Source organism: Xiphophorus maculatus, chromosome 4 (assembly GCF_002775205.1).
Source record: "Xiphophorus maculatus strain JP 163 A chromosome 4, X_maculatus-5.0-male, whole genome shotgun sequence".
Taxonomy (NCBI): domain Eukaryota; kingdom Metazoa; phylum Chordata; class Actinopteri; order Cyprinodontiformes; family Poeciliidae; genus Xiphophorus; species Xiphophorus maculatus.
This window is the reverse complement of record NC_036446.1, coordinates 21,504,267-21,522,653: the sequence shown is the minus strand read 5'-3', so window position 1 is coordinate 21,522,653 and position 18,387 is coordinate 21,504,267. Positions and strand designations below refer to the sequence as shown.

Sequence of the window (18,387 nt, the reverse complement as noted above, 5' to 3'; positions counted from 1 at the left end):
TAGAGGGTAACAGGATCAGGCTGGACTGCATCCTGCACGTATCAAGCTCTGGCGAAAATAAGGGAGCTCTAATGTTGACAACATCAGACATACCTCACCATGTCATCTACTAGGATCATGCATTATAATCTAAATCTCATTTTAAATCCTGGATTTTGGTTGTTTTGTTGTTGATGTTGTAAAAGTCAGTGACCAGCTGACTTTATGTAGCAGGCTAAGTTTGATAAAACATTAAAAGTTTTATTTAGCCTGATGACAAGCAGAGTTCCAGCGTTGTGTCTCTGTGAGAGGATTTTTAGTATTAACAGGCTGTGAAAAGAGAGATGAAGTGAGCACTATCAGGCCATGTACAGGCTTCAGCTGTTGGGTATTTATTTGTCTTGACAAAGGCGGAGGTATTTACTGCCCACCTACTTAGATGCCCTTTAATCCAGCTCTTCAACACTCCTGTCGTTTCAGAGACACACATCCACCAGAACCACCAGGAATGGCAGGACAGAAAGCGACCCCAAAAACCTTGGAGGATTTGGAATCATTAAAGTATCAGATTTAACCGGTTACATTTATAGAGGCTGACTCAAACTTACTCTTTCCAATATAATAAACTAACTGGTGAGTTTCCAAAATATGGAAGAAATTGGGCAGAGCATTGGTGTTCAAGTTACTGAAGTGGCATACATAGAGCCAGATAAAAGAGTAATATGAGTGTGATATTTAATTTAACCTCTTAAAAGTGTTGAGCTGCTAAACTATGACTTTTAACAGTTTAATTGACTAATAGAAAAACTCAAAAATAACTTCAGGAATAAGACTTGATCTGAAAGTGATTCATATGTTTTTTAAAGTTGTGTCTTAATACGTCATTGTCTATATCTGCTTGTCCTTGAAGGATGTATATCTCTAGTGGTTATGAGGCAAGAGGCTGGGTGCAGTCTGGATATGCCACCAGTCCAACACAGAACCAACAACCATACACACACACACACACCCGCACACACATCTAGGGATAATGAGCCTCAGACACAGCCTAACAGTGATGTTTTTGGACTATGGGAGGAAACTGGAGAACCAGGGGAGAACCTGTGCATTCTTAGGGAGAACATACAAACTCCAGGTCGTGTTTCAAACCAGAACCTTCTTGCTGTAATGCAATAGTACTACTAACTGCGTCACTGTGCAGCTCAAGAAACAGGAGTACCAGTTCAATCTTAATAAAATAAAATTTTGTAAAAATAGATGTTAAACTAAAAAGACAAGAGAAGAACTTTTTTTAAAGTGATCTACTTGTTACAAAACTAATCCTGCATTTCAGAACAAAAAGATAGTGTGATGATCTGGGGCTGCTTTGCTGCTTCAGAAACCCAGAAGAGTCACAGAAAATGAATGAATGGAACCATGAATTTTGGTCTTTACCAAGAAATCCTGAAGTAGAATCTCTGTACATCAGTTTGACTTTAAGCAGTTGGGTATTGCAGCAGCAACCAGCAAGCTCACCTGCGAATAAATTAACTAGATTATTGACCAGTCATAGAACAAACCAATTTCTCCATACATTGTCAATGCGCAGTGAATTTGTAGTGAAACAGGCAACACAGAGACACAAACTTAACCCCACTAGGATGAATCTCTTAACAAATTACACACAACAACATACAAAGTTGCAGAATTTATTTGCGAAAGTAGTTATTTACATATTTATACCCTTTGATTTTCAAATTAAATAAAGTGTGCTGAGAGCATTGTAAACAGTTAATCGCAGATGTCTGTCATTTTTTCTGGCAGGCCTGCAAACACACAAACAATTGCTGTTGATGACATTTAATATGATTTTTGAGACCCAGATTCATAGTAAGTATTCAGTGTCCTGTGTGTTCTTATTCTCATACGGCCTCTGTTTGGTCCTTGGCCCTGCTGTCCTTCCTCCAGGCTCGGTACAGTTTTATACTCAGACTGGGCAGGTTATACAGCTCCTCAAGGTGGAAACGCTGCTGAAAGCGGCCCACAAAGCTGTTCTCCGGGTCCAGGCGGAAACGCATGGCCCACAGTATCTGAGTGCCGTCCTGACAGAGGTAGTCGAAGGTCTCCATGAGCTCATTCAGGTAAGGATGCGCATACACCACGTCAGCTGCCAGAATGTAGTCAAAACAATGTGTAGCACGAGGGAAACGCTCAGCCACGTTCTGACCCCAGATGAGCTCCATGACCTGGAGAGAGTCATTAAACCTATTAAGCAATTGATAGCCAAAAATGCATTTTTTACGATGAGTTTGAAGCTTTATTTTATTTGCACTAAAATATCAGAGTGATTTGATAGATTCCAAAATAGACTTTGAGTTTCATTTTACATTTGTTTTTATTTTCTCAAGTTGTAAATTAAACTTGCACTGGGTAATTTAACTGTGCTATAACTGTGTTAAAAATAAAATGTACCAGAGGGATGTATTTGCATCTGCCCTTGGTGTTGCGTGTAACATTGTACTGGAGGTTTCCCAGCACATCTGGCAGGTCTGTGGATGTCACTTTAGCACCTGAGAGACGGTGAAAAGTGTCAGAGAAAAGTAATTACAAGGTAAACTGAAAGCATGATCACATCCATGCAAATCCTCAGATTTTTATTGGCGTACCTAACAGACTGGAAACAATGGTGACAAGCCAGTTCCGGCTCCCAGCTCAATCACATTCTTATGGGCCAGGTTGTATTTGTCTTGGTTGGTCTCCAGGAAATGGCACAGCACCATGGCCTGGTGGAGGACAATACACTTCTGGTTAATATGAGGGGTCATCAGCAAGAATATGTCTGTGTGTTTAAACCTCAAACATTTAGTTTGGTGACATTCAGTGTGCTCCTGACTACTGAAATGAGAAAACATGGTAAGATTGGTAAGGTTGGTAAGGTTATTTCTGTTCAATCTGTAAGATTGAACAGAAATAACGACGGTATTTCTGTTATTTCAGAGACTTCATGACTTTAACTTTTAACTTCTATGGAAGGTGTGGAAGTACAAAACTTTTGCTCTTTAAGAAAAATATTTAGGCAAGATAATGTTTTACAGATAAAATAAAAATGAAGTCCTGGATTTTTAAATATATATTTTTGGACACATTAGTCTAAAATGCAGCTATTTGGAGACCAAAACACATTTTCTTCAGAATACACATTTGTGTGGACATCCTTTATTTTACAAAAAAAAGTCTTTTTTGGGGAGAGAGTAATAAATTGGTTTCTTTTCCCAGAGATAAATATTACAGATTAATAATATGTGAACCGTTCTTTTAGAATAACTAAATATTTAGTTTTTGTCCTAACAGTTTACTGTACTGAGGATAAGATCTCACTGAGGGCCAGAGTACGGCTCCATAGAGGTCTGTGGATTCTTTGATCCGTATCTCCTGATCAGAGAAGATGTATCCCTCCCATGTCTCAGGACCGATGGCCGACGGGTGGAATTGCCGAGACATGATGGCTTTGGCCAGCTCTGCATCCTCGGTGACATCCTCTTTGGCATCTGTAAAGAAAAGTCTCTGTTAAATTATTATAGTAAAACCACGATGCCATGATGACAAAAATGAACAAGAAAGAGAGGAATAGACATGCTCACAGTCAAATAACAGGATGAGAAGAGTGCAAGTAATCACATTAGCAGTGACTGAATTTGTTGGTATCCATTTTCATACATTTTACAAGTAATACAAATTTGCTATGTGATTTGCTGACTCGTAAAACCTTTTTGAGGATAAACTGTGTAACATCCTGTACAAGCTTTTTTGTTTGTTCCTGCAGGTTAAAATCTCCTGCTTAGTGTTATACAGTACCTTCCAAAAGTAAGGTAGATTTCTGTGCATTAGGTAAGTTTGTCTTTCAACATTTCAAGTGATGTATGTCAGATAAAAGATGTGCAAAAGTACCACAAACTTTAATCAGGAAAACCACAGTGATGTGTTTTTTCTTGACTTTTTTCTGTAACGTTTGACTCTTTTCTCTGTGAATCACACAGAGGCTTGTCATCTCCCTCTGAGCTGCGTTGGCTGCATGAGAGCGTTGACATGAAAGCATCCAACCCACAACTTTGCGTTATGCAATGCTGGTTTAGATAAAAGGTCAGGAAAGCCCACTGTGACAATGCCAAGCTTGTGGAGTGCTTACACAGTTTTAAACCCTCTTTCTGTTTTCACTTCACACAGAGATGATTGCAGAAAATTCCAGCTTCAGCACAACTGCCTCTCCAGAAAGAACCACTCGTAGTTCATTTACAGCATATGAAGTGGGACTAGACAGAGAGTAAATAAATAAAGGGTTCTGAACACAAGTCCAAATTCTTACCGCCTTGTTTGGTGCTGGAGTCCTCCGTGGCTTTGGGCTGCCGAGCGTCCATGTCTGAAGGAAGAAAAGCACACCCTAAACAGGACATGTTACTGTGCACGAGCCAACCACAGTAGGTGTCTTGTGGTCAAAGGTGAAGCCCTTTCAGATGTGGGTCACTGTGGATGCTGATCTCGAAGGGGCTGTTATTGCTAACCCTCTGTGGTTTTCGGTTACACACAAACGCAGTGTTTAAAATGTCCTCGTCCGACAATCCCATGCGGAGCCTCAGATCCTGCCCATATTTCAAGTTCCGTCCGGTCAAGCTTAAAGCTCTGTCTAAAGCAGAAAGCTGACTGACAGCAGCAGCTGCTGCTGCTGCACTGTTGTTGGACAGGACAGATGGGTGGCGGCATGTTTTGATTATAAGGGACTGAATGAAATATTTTTTTAAAAATAATATTCTCCTTAATTTTTACATCAGGGATGGAGCTTGTGGTTATTTATTCTTTACTTAAAAACCTGTTTCTGTTTATACAAGCATTTAGTTTTACATAAAGAGATGTGTCTGACTGTAAATATTGTGTTTTAGGTGGATATATAATGAGGTTAGATGAGTATAATGCATTAGACTTGAACTTTTGTTAGTGTTGATATAGCAGAAAAAGAAATGACATCTGACACATACTTAGGGAAAAATAATATTTTTAATGCAGAGTAACATTTCTCTCATATCTCCAAAGTAGTAAAAATATTCCCAGTAGCTTCAGTGTTTATAAAAAAAACCCATAATGCATATTACAGAAAACTCTCAGTTCATTTATTTTCAGAAATTTTCAGCTGGTTTCATATTAAGTATCACATTTAGAACATTTATGTAAAAGTTGAGCATCTTAAAGCTTCTTTCCTCTTCCTCTTGTGCGTTTTCCTCCTCGGCCTCGTCTGTTGGCCTCAAACACAGATCGGGCTGTAACCATCGCAACGGCCCTCCCTTCGTCGCTGTCTTCACTGGAGCTGCTGCTGCTCTTCCTGCTGGCCTTCTGAGGTAGTTTTTTAGTAGACTGGTGAGCAGCTGTTGCTGTGAAGGATTCCTGACCTGGACTACAGAAATCCCTGAGGGATGTAAAAGGAGATTCAGAATTCGACTTTGGAGCTAAGAAACCTCCACCTGCGACAGGGGGCTCCTCTTCTTTCTGTCCTTCTGTGTTTTTTAGATTTCCTTTCCTGGATTTGGATGGGGAAGGCAGTTCTTCTTCGCTACTTTCACCTTCCCCTCCTTCCCTCTCCTTTCTCTTCATGCAGGTGACGGCTCGGCGGAGTCGCTGGCTGCGGATCGCCTGCTTTTCCTGCTGCTCCAAGCGGAAGAATGAGTCTATTCGGAGCTGAGTCTACAGTGAAAAAGAGCAACAGAAAAACGCAAGAGTTTTTTTTAATACATTCTTTAACTTCATCCCTTACAATATATAAGATATATTTACATATTAAAATGTCAGTTTTATTGATCAAAAGCAAGTCTGTTTATTTTTTTAGTAAAACATAGGAAATTGATTATTTTTCTATTTGGGTTCATTGTCAGAGTCCAAGAGAAAAAAAAATAGCATCAATGTTGATTCCTAAGTTTTGTGCAAATAGGTTTTTATTCCCATGCCACATATGTACATTTACAGTAAATTTACAATACATCAGAGCATATTGTTACCTAATGGAAAACAATATTTTTATTGATTTAAAATAGTTGAGAACTGAATGGGAAAGAAAATTCCACAAAATGTTGCAGGAAAATGTGCATTATTCAAAAAGCTTTTCAAAACATGAAGCAAATTGTTAATTTGATGCATTTTGTATAAGCACAGCCAAAGTTACGCACAAATACATTTCAAAAACTAAAGATGTCAAAGTTAAATATTTATTTTAAATTATTTATTACTTTTAAAAACTGTTATTTATGACAGTAAATTTGTCATTTTTAGCCCTTTAAGCTTTTGGCCCTTTTTAATTCCCTCTCAGCTATTTAACCTTACAACCATTGGAATTACCTTTAGCCCCGTCTAGACGGCAAATAGGACAATCTGCTACTTAAGGAGTCGATTCTTAGCTTCTTATTAGCAAAATGCTAGCTAACAACTCACTGTTAGTTGCTAGCCAACAACTCACAGGATCAATGAAGGAGTTGTAAACTTTGTTCAAAGTTTAAGCACAACTTAATCATTAGTTATATAAACCCTTCTTATAGTTTCAGAAAGTAGTAGCACGAGTGTTGGTCTCATGTTATATCAGCAGAAACAGCTACATTACTGATGATAAAGCAATCAAACATGGTGGTAACCCCATCAAGGTGGGTAAAGTCTCTCAGATACCTGCTGGTTGTTGAGCTGTTTGATCACAGGTTGGAGAGTCTCCTCCGTCTTTCTGCTGCTCCAGCCAAAACGACTGAGACAGAACGTGACGAAGAGGTCAAAGAAATGATCACAAAGAAAACAGAAATACAAGGAGAAGTAGTTGTAATTGAGTTTTAAGGTCATATTAACAGCTATGAATAATAGTATAATAAATAACATTGATTACTAAAAACATTAAATATAAATAAACAAATAAAAATGGAAGTAATTAAATAGGTAATTAAGATCATAAGTAACTTAAATGAGATTCTTTACATAAATAAAAAAAAAAAAAAAAAAACACACTTTACAAGGTATTATCTTATTAAAAAATGTTCCATTGCAACTTTACTGTAAAACGGCTGCAGAAACAAAAGGATATTCTTTGATCATGTCGAGTTGGGGGCGGCCCCAGCTGAAGGAGGCCTGGGACGGATCAACAGCAGGCTGAAGGTAAGCCTGAGCCACCGCAGGGTTGGGGAAGCCAGGCTGAAGTTTCAGTTCCCTCAGCTTCTTCTTCACCTTCGTATCTCTGGGATTATCAGTCAGACGCTTCTTCTCCTGAGCCTCACACCACCAATTACTACAGGGACAAAAATGGAGAATATAGTTGCTCTTAAATATAAATGTGTTCCTGCACTTTGTTAAAGCTAAAAATAAAAAATATAAAAACAAACCTAAGCTGTATTAGTGGCTCCAGTCCTGGCCCTGGAAACTCATTCAGTATCTCCATGCCAGTAACATATCCCACTCCTGCAACACCCTCTGTGTAGTCACTTCCAAGCAGATAAGCCAGATTGATCATCTTTGTTCTGTCCAGACCTGGCAGAGACAGGCGCCATCACACTTCATCAGGAGAAGGAACACTGATAGATTATCTATCTTTACCCAAAAAATAGTTACATTCTCCAATGTGTTCATTAGCTCATCAATTTAATCTCTGCTATTCCACTATTCTTTCACTTTAGGCTCTAGCCAAAACACAGCCCAAAATGGCAGCAGCCACTGACCTAACTGGCTCTGCAGATCGCTGTACTGGTAGTGCTCAACATATTTGTTCTGGCTGAAGAAGTTCCTGTAAACGTGTCGTCCTCCAAACAGCCACACGTCAGAGTCGTCTGTGATGGTTCCGTTTGTCTGGTCGGCGCGGTCCAACGCCGCGCACTGAGCCTCGGCCTCCATGGGAGCCACCAAAAACGGCACGCCAAACAACCGCAGCAGCTCCTGTGTTCAAAACACTCATCAATTTACAAAGCAAAACAAAGAATAAAAAATAAAACCACACAGACTGGCAAACGCTTCAGGGTTTATAGTTGCTCATCATAGAAACTGGGCAGTACTGAGGGACAAACGTGCCATAATCCAAAATAAATGATGAATTATTTTTTAGATAAAAACTATAATAAATACATGAAACTAATTTGTGATGTAGGTATAACCACAATTAAGTCAAATGCAAAGTAATTTAGACATTATCTTTTAAAATCGTATAGAGTTATTTCAGAATTTAATTATTTTAGATTGTCTGTGCTGCAGTCAATTGTATGGTAATAATAATAAACTGCAACTATGACTCATTAAATGCACCACAGCATCTAATTGATTAACCCCTTAGCCAATTAAACAACCTATAGGTCTCATCAGCACTTTTAGCCCCGCCCCTCTCACTTTGATGGGTGAGGCTGACCAATAAAAAATTATGAGAAAAATAAATATTTTATGTAGGTTTTCCCAATTACATTTAAACATTAGCTTAAAATGTAAATACAATTTAAATAACTACAGAAACATTTGTTATTTAATCAATGTATGTATTTCCAGTGTTATTTAAATAAATATATACAACAGTTACTGCAGGACTTTATCTACTGTATTGCAACACTTGTGGCTCTTGACAGCACTGCAGGATGACACCATCATTTTAACACATTTAGTTTCTACTTAAATGTTTATCTGATACCTTAATGTCGCTGTTGTTATTTACCATAACTCTCAGAGTGTGTGCTTTTATGATTACAGCAATGCGTTTCTCTAGGGAGCTTTTGTTGTCATGTGAGGAATCCCTTTGCTCTTAGCAGCTCATTATCAAAACAGCTGAAAGGATTAATGAAGACCCTCCACTCTGACAGGTATACACCAGTGCTGATTTTATGATTCAGTTAGTACAGGCGAATTCTCATCATAAACACAGATACGAGCATGCTGCTGTGTCAACTGAACATACTGTAAATAAAAATCACAGCAACGAACGCAAGTCGAGCTGTGTGTTTTGGCAAATGCAGCACAGAGAAACGCGCCCTCCCTCACTGAGCTCCTGCACCTGCTGTGAATGATCAGCTGTCAGGTCACCATCACAGAATATTAAAATTCATAAGCGTAAGTCAGATTGCTTAAGGAACGTTTGCTCGCCGTTAGACCGGATCTGATTACACAGCTCGTTTCGTTCACCTGGCTCTCCAGGTACATCTGCCCCGTGACTGTGTTCGCCATCCGCTCCTGCTGCTGCTTCTGCTCCCTCAGGTTGCTCTGCTCCAGCTGCAGCGAGCTCTCCAGAGCCTCCAGCTCGTCCTGCAGCACAACAAACAAGTTACTCTACAAGCACACTGACCTGCTGACCAGGTTCATCTGAAATACAACCAAGTAGTTCAGATACCACCTAAAGATGTTGGCGCTAAAGTTATGACAGCAAGGAAATATTTAGATAGAGCTACTTTGCTGCAGCACACAATCTTAGAGCTCTAAACTCATTTTGAAGAGAGCAAGCTTTTCATCTTTAAGAGATTTCAAATGTCTGCCTTGCCACTTGTCAAAAGATAATGTCACTAAAGTACTAAATATACTCTCAGGGATTTATAATAGGGAGAAACAAATGTTAGGGTGGAGGATTTGTTTTGGAAATTAAACGGCATCGGAAACCGGCTGCATTAGACTAGAAATACTATTTTGGTTGTTGGAAATTTTCCCTATTTAAGATTGAAGGTGTCTAAACAACTTAAAGGTGTTTATATTAAGCCTTTGTCATAATCATCATTTAACTTGTGAATTACATCAACCAACTGACACTTAAAGTAGCAGGAGGCTAGTTAAAATATAAGCAAAAATATTTTAACTAGCCTAGGTAAAAAAATATAAAAAATTGTTTTAGCTTATTACAGCACGAGACGAAAAGTTTCTGGTTTGATGGAGAAATACCAACCATGTCGAGGTGTTCCCACTCGTTTTCTGCTGTTGGTTTGGATTCCATGTCGTCCTTCACCTCTTTTTCCTGAGCTTTCCTCTGCTCTCCCTCCTCCTCATCCTCCTTGTCTGAGCTCAGAGCTGGATGACCAACAACCTGAGTCAAACTTTCCTCAGACTCTGCTTCAGTTTTTGTCTGATCTTCCTGGACCTCTTCTAAAATCCTCTTTTCTCCTGCTGAATCATTTGCATCCTCCTGCTTAAATTCTTCCTCGGACACCTCAATGAAGCTCTCTGTGAAACACAACCATTTTAAATTCGGATGATAAAACAAACAGTTGAGTCTATAAATTATTGTAACTTTACCTTCTGAGTCGCTTTCCTGCTGGCTGTTCCCTGACTTTACGTCGTCTCCGTCGGCTTTAGCCAGGTCAGCGGTGAGTCCACGCTTGCTCTTATCTAGGAGTCTCTGCTCCGTCTCTGCGCTGGCCTGTTTCCCACTTGGAAGCGAAGGAGAGCTGATGGATAACTCCTGTTTAGATTGAGAAGCGTGCAGCTTGTGCTCAGGTTCTCTCGGCTCCAGCCCTTTTTGTTTCTCCCCTTCCCTGACGCGCTCCACCTCTGACTCCATCGGTGTTGTGGGACTTTGTCGAAGTGCCGCAGAGCGAAAAGCTTTATTTTTCTCTCCAATCACTTCCTCCAGATCATCTTCAGAGCTACTGCCCAGAAAACTGTCTTCGATGTGTGAACTTTGGCATGTGGCGCTTTGACTGAAGTCCAACTCTCCCTTAAGGGAAGGCTTTGTCTCCTCATCGGAGCTACTGATCACCACTCGCCGCGCGGGACGCTGGGGACTTGTCTGGAGTTTGGACGGTGAGACACTTACTTCATCCTCAGTTAATGCCTGCTGGATTGCGAGGAGTGTCCGTGGAGACACTTTGCCATCCTTGCTATCTGGATTCAGCTTCTCTTCATCTGAGCTGTCACTCATAGCAGCCTGGATTGCCTTGAGTGTCCGAGGCGAAGGCAGAGATGTGTCTGGCTGTGATGGTTTTGACACAGGTGGGTTGACGGCGTCTGAGCAGGTAGGTCGTACATCCTCTTCTTCGTCATCTTCTTCTTCAGTGATGGGTCGCCAGAGAGGCTCGGGTTTGTCAGCTTTCCTCTTTCTAGAACTTGTCCAGGGTGCAGCTGCAGGTTGGCTCTGTAAGGCTGGTTCGTTTTTTTTGGAGCCTGTATGTGAAGAAAGTAAAGAGTTGATTTTTACAGAAATTAAAAGACATTAAAGTAAATAAGCCCTTTTTGCTTCACTCAACATCAGTACAGTGTAGACAGATCTGTTGATTATTTTTTCAGTTAACCAATTAATAATTGGACAGCAAAAGGTACCAAATAGGAGAATTTTACAGAATTTGAACCAGGTGAATCTAAAACTTTAACACTTGAGGAGTAGAAAATATTTACAGACAAAGAAATGTTTTTATATAAAAGGCAAAATGTACATTTTTTTTAACAGTTTTGGCTTAATTACTACTCAGAGAATGTTGTGTTTTTTCAGCCAGTTGAATATTTTATTTAGTGTATGCCAATTAACAATTGAGCAATTACTAAATTAATTGACGAGGTGTTCCGGGCACGTCCCACCGGGAGGAGGCCCCGGGGAAGACCCAGGACACGCTGGAGGGACTATGTCTCTCGGCTGGCCTGGGAACGCCTCGGGATTCCCCCGGAGGAGCTAGAAGAAGTGGCTGGGGAGAGGGAAGTCTGGGCCTCCCTTCTGAAGCTGCTACCCCTGCGACCCGACCTCGGATAAGCGGAAGAAGATGGATGGATGGATGGATGGATGGATGGAATTGACGATTTTGTCAATAATCAATTCAACACGATTAATTGTTTCAGTTCTACGGGAAAGTACAACAGTTATATCTAACTAAATTTAAAACTGGGCATGGAGCCAAATAAATTTACAGATTTAGACCCTGATCCTTAAAAGAAATTTAAATGTGAGCTAGTATAAAAAAAATTAAGATATGCTTCTATCTAGAATCAGATGTTGTGCATATATATTATCAACATAATGCTACATCTGCCTCACCTTTTATAAGTATATAGTGCGAGTTGTCTTCTGAAACCAGCCGCTTTGACTCCACGCTGCGATTCTGCTGATCCTCATCCTGCTGACCGAGTTGTGGAGCGCTGCTGGCACTGCACTGGCTCATCTCCTTCTCAACTCCCTCCAGACGCTGGTTCAGCCGGTTCCTCTGCAGCAGGCCAGCCAGTTGGTACTGCGAAAAGTCTCCAGAACGCTAGAAGAGAAGAAAAAAAAAAAGGAGTTAGCACTGGAAAGAAGAGAGGAGAGTGGAGTGTGTTTGAGGCTTAAATGTACCTCAGGAGGTTTGTTAAACATGGTCCGACGTCTTTTGCAAAATTCTTTCATCTCTTTGAGTATCTCGTGTTTCATCTCAGGAGGCAGGCTGGTAAAATCCTCTGAGTTTATGTCCACCGAGTTTGGATTCTCATACAGTTCTTCCTGAAACAAAATAAGGAATCTGGCTTTGAAGGCGAGTTGTCAAAGAAAAAAAGTTTTACATTTATTTGGGAGGTGACATGCAAAACAGAAAGAAAAGGTAGCCAAAGTACATTTTGGAACTACTTCTCACAATAATGTTTAACAGTTAGACGCTCTCTTAAAAAGATCCCAAGAAATTAAACTAGAAAACTCCTTATTAAATGTATTGTAACGTAAAAGTATTGTAATTTGGGTCAGAATAATCTGTACATGATGGCCGCTGGATAGACTGAAATAAATTGGATTCATTTGAAGTTAACTGAACTTATTTCTGTAGCAAAGTGCCTTGAGATTTAAATCTCAACATTTTAAAATTTTGATTAATGCCTTTATTTTTACCTGGTATGTTTCAACCATTTCGTCACTGTCTTTCCCCTCCTCATCCTCTTCTGAGCTGCAAGGAGAAAAAAAATTTATTCATCTGTCATGACTACATATTACAATCTAAACCAAAGTATATATTTATGACAGTCCTGTTTGTGATTGAAAGCTAATTATGATATTTTTTTAAATGACACTAATAATTATTTAACCATCTTCAATTAATTTGTCCTTTTGTTTCTAAATCCATCAACACTATTCAGTAGTCAGTTCTTCTAAAGTAATAAGTTACATGTTATTTACTTTCTCATACACTCAGTGACTTGGTGTATTTATACTTAGGTTAAATTACACACCAGATGAGAAATGCTAATTAGATGACTACTTAAGCAGCTGGATCCTCTACATTTTCTTTAAGGGTTTCAGAGTAAAGTGGCTACTCTTTAGATTACTTTTTTCCTAACACTACACAACAATTCACAAAGTGTCCGTTGATCACATCAAACCCCAATAGATAACTCATAAAATAAGCAAATGTTCAGGGTGTAATAAATCATTTAACTGGACAGCAATAACACTTCTTGACTCTGACCTGCTTCTTTCCTTTTCCTCTGTGGGTGGAAGGGCAGGTAGGACATACATGTCATCCACTTCATTTCTTTTCACACTGGAGAGGCTTGGTAGAGGGTCCTTACTGTGGAATATTTCAGACAAAAACAGTAAGACTACAGTAAAGAATATAGCAGATAGAGTATATACAAAATGAAAAACTGTTGATTTTCATCACCTCCCCACCATTCTGCCTCCTCCTACTGCTTACCTATGATCTCCAAGTGCAGCTTTGATAGCTTGTCTCTTCAGAAAGGTCTTCAGAAGTTTCTCATTGGTCTGTTTGGACTGAGTGGTCAGCTCCTCTTTCCTCTGCCTCCTCAGAGCCTGCAAAAGAAGAGTGTTTGTAAACGGACAGTTCAGTGGCGGTATTTATTACACCCTTTACAGTAATCATCTGAGCTGGTCTCACCAGGGTCTGCTTCTTCAGCATAGGAGCATCTCCATCGAACACAAACACCGGTCTAATGCGAAAAAAGAGCAGCTTACAGATGCGGTTGAACAGAGTGAGGAGGTGGGCGTTCTGGACGCTGTTGCCTTCACGGTCCCTCACCCCCTTCACTGCCTGGTTCAGCCATATACTGATGTCTGAGGAGCGCTGGTTAAGGTCATCTTTATGACGCAACATTAGTCGGAATCAATTAATGCGTTTCAGAGATTAAGGAAACAACATCTCAAAAACTAGTACGAATAAATAGATCAAATTAAAGGTTAGGATACCAACAGCAAGAATCTTTCCTTCCAGTGTCTCGGGGTTGGTGGGTTTTCCTGTTGTCTCCAGGAGTCTCCAAAGTCCATGCACTCCCATAATAACAACTCAAAGCACACACCCTATAAAAGTAAAGTGCACAATGGTGGACTTACCAAGACTTCAGGCAATTTTAACAGTGGAATAAGGCAAATGGAACCAACATGTTTTTGCAGCACTTCTTCACTCCGTGAAGCAACTCCGACGAGACACGAAGGTTCCGCTATTCAGCAACGCGGAGTATGTCGTCAAGTTATCTGATACTGCGCTGCCTTATTTAGTAAATAAAGCAACTTGTGATCGTCGTAAAAAAAACAACAACAATTTTTAGTTTTCTGGTTTGATCGAGAGAAACTTCCGTTAATCCAGTTTTATTGAGATTAAAATATTGTTTTGACAGGAAGTTTTGCCTGGAAGTCCAAGCTCGGGGAAGAAAACTCTGTGCGCTCACGAAAGGCCAACCGTGTCCGGGTGGCAAAACAAACAGCTGGCAAAACTGGAGCACCGAGGAGAGGGTCAAATTCATTTTTACCTGGTATGTTAGTACATAATATTTCCATTTTAAGGCTTCGGATTTAAGTCGCAGTAAATATTTCTGATAAACTCTCTTAGTAAAGAAGAGCTGACTGCTGCAGGTAGTGCTGACAAAGTTCTGACTTTTGCTAACACCTAGCTCACAACTAGCTTCCCTTATCATGTGACCTTATCAGCACCCAGCTGATAAAAGGTGAACTATGAGTAACGTATTTCTAACATATACAAAAAGTGTTGTAATTGTTGCCAAATAACTGCTATCTCTCCTGTGAATTACAACAGAATCACCGGGTTTAAGCTAAAGTTGCGTCTCCTCCGCCGCCATGGCTGCTGCAGCAGTTGTAAGAGGTACGCAGCATATTCGTTTATCCTTCTTCTTTTTTAAAATAAAACGGCATCATCCATACAGCTAATGTCAAGCTTTAGCTGTAAAACATCCAGTGTTTTTTAAAGCTAGACTATGAACAGGTTCCTGAAAACTGTGCTTTGGTCCATCAATTAATGTTTATTCAATGCTTAACAGTGACGAGGACCCTGTGTGTTGTGTTGCCCTGATTGGTATAAAGTCCCACTGTTTTGTCCTGTTACGTGCCTAAGACTGACGTACGTTGCAAATTGGTGCAGTTTAAGTAAATTTAGCTGAATATATCTGCTTCACACAATATTGTTTGGAAATTATGTTGATGTATAATAATAGGATTGCAACATACATTTTAAAATTGATCTTAAAATGGATTTGTGTCTTGAGAAGAAAACAAGAACATGTAGTAGAAAATAGTAGTAAAATAATAGCAATCAGAATATGTTGTGATGGTTTACAGACCCTATAACCCAGCTCATTCAGAAAAGGCAGTAAGACAGTACATGTTACACACTGCATTGGACACATCAATAAACAAAATTGATTTTTAGGCAGAAGTGTTTAAAAATAGCTGCTCTCACTTTTTTATTTGTATATTTCTAGGTTCTGCCACTGTGCCTATTCGAGGACCCGGCGATGGCATGGAAACCGAAAAACCACCTGTCGCACTGGAGGTCATCACTGATGCCCCGTCACCGTTTTTATCTGACGTTCCTCGCCTTAAAGTGGCAAGCCCAAAGCACAGCCCAAAATCGCCACATGTCACAGCCCCCGCTACCCCACAGCCTCTCGGCGTGCTTCACCTAGGCAAAGTGAATAGAGAGGCGTGTACAGAAGTGGAAGCCGTGAGGATTATTGTGCCCAGAGCTGCTATCACCCGGAGTAGCCGGGCGGGACCCACTGAGGGGAAAGGCGAGGCAGGGCAGCAGGCCGAGGAGCAGGGCTCTCCTCTGCTTGTGGAGGACTGGAGAGGACAGCTAGAGAAGCTGCAGAACTCTGAACGCCGGCTCCTGCAAGACAAAGAGGGCCTTTCGAATCAAATCCGTGTGCAGACAGAGGTAAGGGCTTAGTGTTTACACTGAAAGTCAGACAGATTTCAGTGTAAAAACAATCTTCAGAGAGTAATTATGTTACATTATAGTTATCTGTAATGTTGATTCCTTTTATTTATTGTATCTTAAGTATGTCAGTGTTTATGTATAATTTGAGTATAAAACAACTTTACATTTATTTTAATCTTGTTTCTAAACTGTGTGGCAGGTAAACCGCGAACTGAAGAAGCTGTTGGTAGCCTCGGTAGGTGATGACCTCGAGTACCAGTTTGAGCGTCTTGCGCGAGAGAAAAACCAGCTCATTCTGGAGAACGAGGCTTTAGGCCGAAGCCTTTCACACACCGCGGAGCAGCTGGAACGTATGAGTATCCAGTGTGACGTCTGGAGGAGCAAGTTCCTCGCCAGCAGGTGGGAAATGCTCCACTTAATTTTGACTTCATTTTAAATGGTTGACAAGTTTAAGATTGTCTTTTTAGTTTCGAAGGCAGTGACATTCACAATCAAAAGAAGGACAATTTCAATTAAAAAAACATGCTTCATAAACACTACATAACCATCATATTGATATGTATTAAAATAATGTTACTTTAGAGTCATGGCAGAGGAACTGACAAACGCCAGAGCCGCTCTGCAGAGGCAGATCAGGGAGGCCCAAGGAGCGATTCAGGACCTGCTGTTGGAGCGAGAGGAGTTCTCCAGAGACATGGTGCTCAGTCACAGGTAACACCACACTGATCAATAATTACTGACTTCTTTCAAATGTCCAAGTTGAGTCTAAGAAGCACTCAGTTTCTGTAAAAGTGGGTCAGTCCTAAATGCTAATTAGTACGTTTAACAAAAGCATCCAACACTCCAAAACCTGCCCTAATTGTGCCAACACTGGTTTCCTCCTATTAGGTTTGTCTTGTTATGTAAAAGCTAGTGACTACTTTTCTGTAGAAATTATTTTCTTTATCTGGTGAGGCTCCCCAAGGTTCAATGCCTGTTTTGTAACCCTGTTGTGCTACTGATTGAACTAGACAAACATGTTCATGTGTTTTTAATGTGCTGTTTACTAGACTAGAAAAAGCATCAGAGAAGCTTGTACAAGTGCTTCAGCTTGGATATTAAAGCTTTGGATTGATTTTAAAGTAACACTGTTCACATACAAAAGTTGTGAGCAGTCAGATGCCAGCATATCTAAAACTAGTTTCCCGCTAGCTTCATTCTTGAAATTAAAACTTATTCTTATATTTCCTTTCATATGCATGTTAGTTTCATGTCTTTAATGCTTTTTGTGTTCCTGTAATAATTTTGCTCAGCTCTTTGACTACATCTATTACTGCTTTATGAATAACTGATTCATTCATTCTTGTTACATTGGTGCCTTTTAGAAGTGTTTTACTCAACAAACATACAATTCATGGCCAATCGGTTAGAACAAAAGGGATTTAGAGTTATTGTACTAGAGATGTTTGAAATGATTGGGGAGCTATTACGTTGTCTTTGTGTCCTCTTTGCGTTGCCAGGTCCCTGGAGCAGCTCCTGGTGTCTTTGCAGTGGGGCAGACAACAGACTTATTATCCCAGTGCTCAGCCTCTCAGCATCGGAGAGCTGGCTGCAGCCAATCACAAGCTAGCAGATGCTATTAACTCTCATCTGTTGGGCAAAAACAACGCTAACAGCACTGTGTCGAAGGGCAGTAGTGCACCAGCCGAACATCTCTGCAGCACACCAGCAGAGAAGATGGCTGAGAAGGTATCAAGTTTATGTAAAATGTTACTTCTCTTTTTCTTTGCCTAATGTGTTTTGCTAGTTTTAGAATCTAACAACTGAACAATGTTTTTACTTTATTCTATTTTCTTGCTCTAGGTGTTGAAGGTTTTGAATCCAATCTCTTGTTCAGAAAACAAGGCAGAACCTGCACTCAGTGACTCCACCTCCCCAAACTTTCTGAGCAGCAAGAAGAGCATCGGCAGGTTTCACCCTTACACCCGCTACGAGAACATAACCTTCAACTGCTGCGAACGCTGCACTGGGGACATCATAGTTCTATAAGTCATCCTCATTTGACACAAGGAGTACTAGTTTTTGTTTTTTGTATTTAAGAAAATAAAGATGGCAGACTGGAGCTGTAGCAGAAACCATGACTGTTTATTTGCTGTCATTTCAGTTTAACGGTTTTAAACTTGTTGCTTAACTTATTAAGCTCTTGGAAAACACCAAATAAGAGGCAAGTCTGGAATTCAGAAAGCATTCAACTCCATTGTAGACTGATATCTTTATCATGTTTATCGCTGAGATGTGAGGTCAGAGTCAGTCAGTGTTACACTGGATGGGTTTATTAGTTGTAACTGGA

At 40.2% G+C, this 18,387-nt stretch overlaps 3 protein-coding genes across 5 annotated transcripts; 1 reads left to right on the top strand and 2 right to left on the bottom strand.

The window, feature by feature from the left end:
• Positions 1–1,708: 1,708 nt before the first annotated feature.
• Positions 1,709–4,614, bottom strand: LOC102219332 (protein-lysine methyltransferase METTL21E). The gene is given in 6 exon segments (XM_014471653.2): positions 1,709–2,204; positions 2,431–2,528; positions 2,625–2,651; positions 2,654–2,741; positions 3,337–3,506; positions 4,322–4,614. Coding segments are annotated over 6 exon segments (795 nt in total). The 5' UTR covers positions 4,410–4,614; the 3' UTR covers positions 1,709–1,880.
• Positions 4,615–4,988: 374 nt separating this feature from the next.
• ercc5 (ERCC excision repair 5, endonuclease) lies at positions 4,989–14,287 on the bottom strand. Its single transcript, XM_023332444.1, has 15 exons — positions 14,075–14,287; positions 13,767–13,942; positions 13,566–13,681; positions 13,338–13,439; positions 12,764–12,818; positions 12,242–12,385; positions 11,951–12,161; positions 10,222–11,088; positions 9,875–10,149; positions 9,127–9,246; positions 7,689–7,902; positions 7,356–7,500; positions 7,061–7,261; positions 6,658–6,742; positions 4,989–5,688 (listed from the first exon to the last, which is right to left on the bottom strand). The coding sequence occupies exons 1-15, from the start codon at positions 14,160–14,162 to the stop codon at positions 5,194–5,196; spliced, it is 3,294 nt and encodes a 1,097-aa protein (XP_023188212.1). The 5' UTR covers positions 14,163–14,287; the 3' UTR covers positions 4,989–5,193.
• Positions 14,288–14,533: 246 nt separating this feature from the next.
• Positions 14,534–18,175, top strand: blzf1 (basic leucine zipper nuclear factor 1). Of its 3 annotated transcripts, none has more exons than XM_023332446.1 (8): positions 14,553–14,637; positions 14,715–14,829; positions 14,919–14,984; positions 15,601–16,055; positions 16,258–16,457; positions 16,641–16,769; positions 17,558–17,786; positions 17,901–18,175. In XM_023332446.1, the coding sequence occupies exons 3-8, from the start codon at positions 14,960–14,962 to the stop codon at positions 18,084–18,086; spliced, it is 1,224 nt and encodes a 407-aa protein (XP_023188214.1). In that variant the 5' UTR covers positions 14,553–14,637; positions 14,715–14,829; positions 14,919–14,959; the 3' UTR covers positions 18,087–18,175. The 3 variants fall into 3 exon arrangements, with proteins under 3 accessions (XP_005806807.1, XP_023188214.1, XP_023188215.1); XM_023332447.1 differs by having other exon boundaries at positions 14,554–14,637; positions 14,776–14,829; XM_005806750.3 differs by lacking the exon at positions 14,715–14,829 and having other exon boundaries at positions 14,534–14,637.
• The last annotated feature ends 212 nt before the right edge of the window (positions 18,176–18,387 follow it).

Coding starts and splice junctions, on each gene's coding strand:
- ercc5 (XM_023332444.1), bottom strand. CDS start 14,162: ATGGGAGTGCATGGACTTTGGAGACTCCTGGAGACAACAGGAAAACCC. Junction 7,903..9,126: donor AGATGTACCTGGAGAGCCAG/GTGAACGAAACG, acceptor TTTTGAACACAG/GAGCTGCTGCGGTTGTTTGG. Junction 6,743..7,060: donor CAACTCGACATGATCAAAGA/ATATCCTTTTGT, acceptor CCTCTTCGTCAC/GTTCTGTCTCAGTCGTTTTG.
- blzf1 (XM_005806750.3), top strand. CDS start 14,960: ATGGCTGCTGCAGCAGTTGTAAGAG. Junction 16,056..16,257: donor AAATCCGTGTGCAGACAGAG/GTAAGGGCTTAG, acceptor ACTGTGTGGCAG/GTAAACCGCGAACTGAAGAA. Junction 17,787..17,900: donor CAGAGAAGATGGCTGAGAAG/GTATCAAGTTTA, acceptor TTCTTGCTCTAG/GTGTTGAAGGTTTTGAATCC.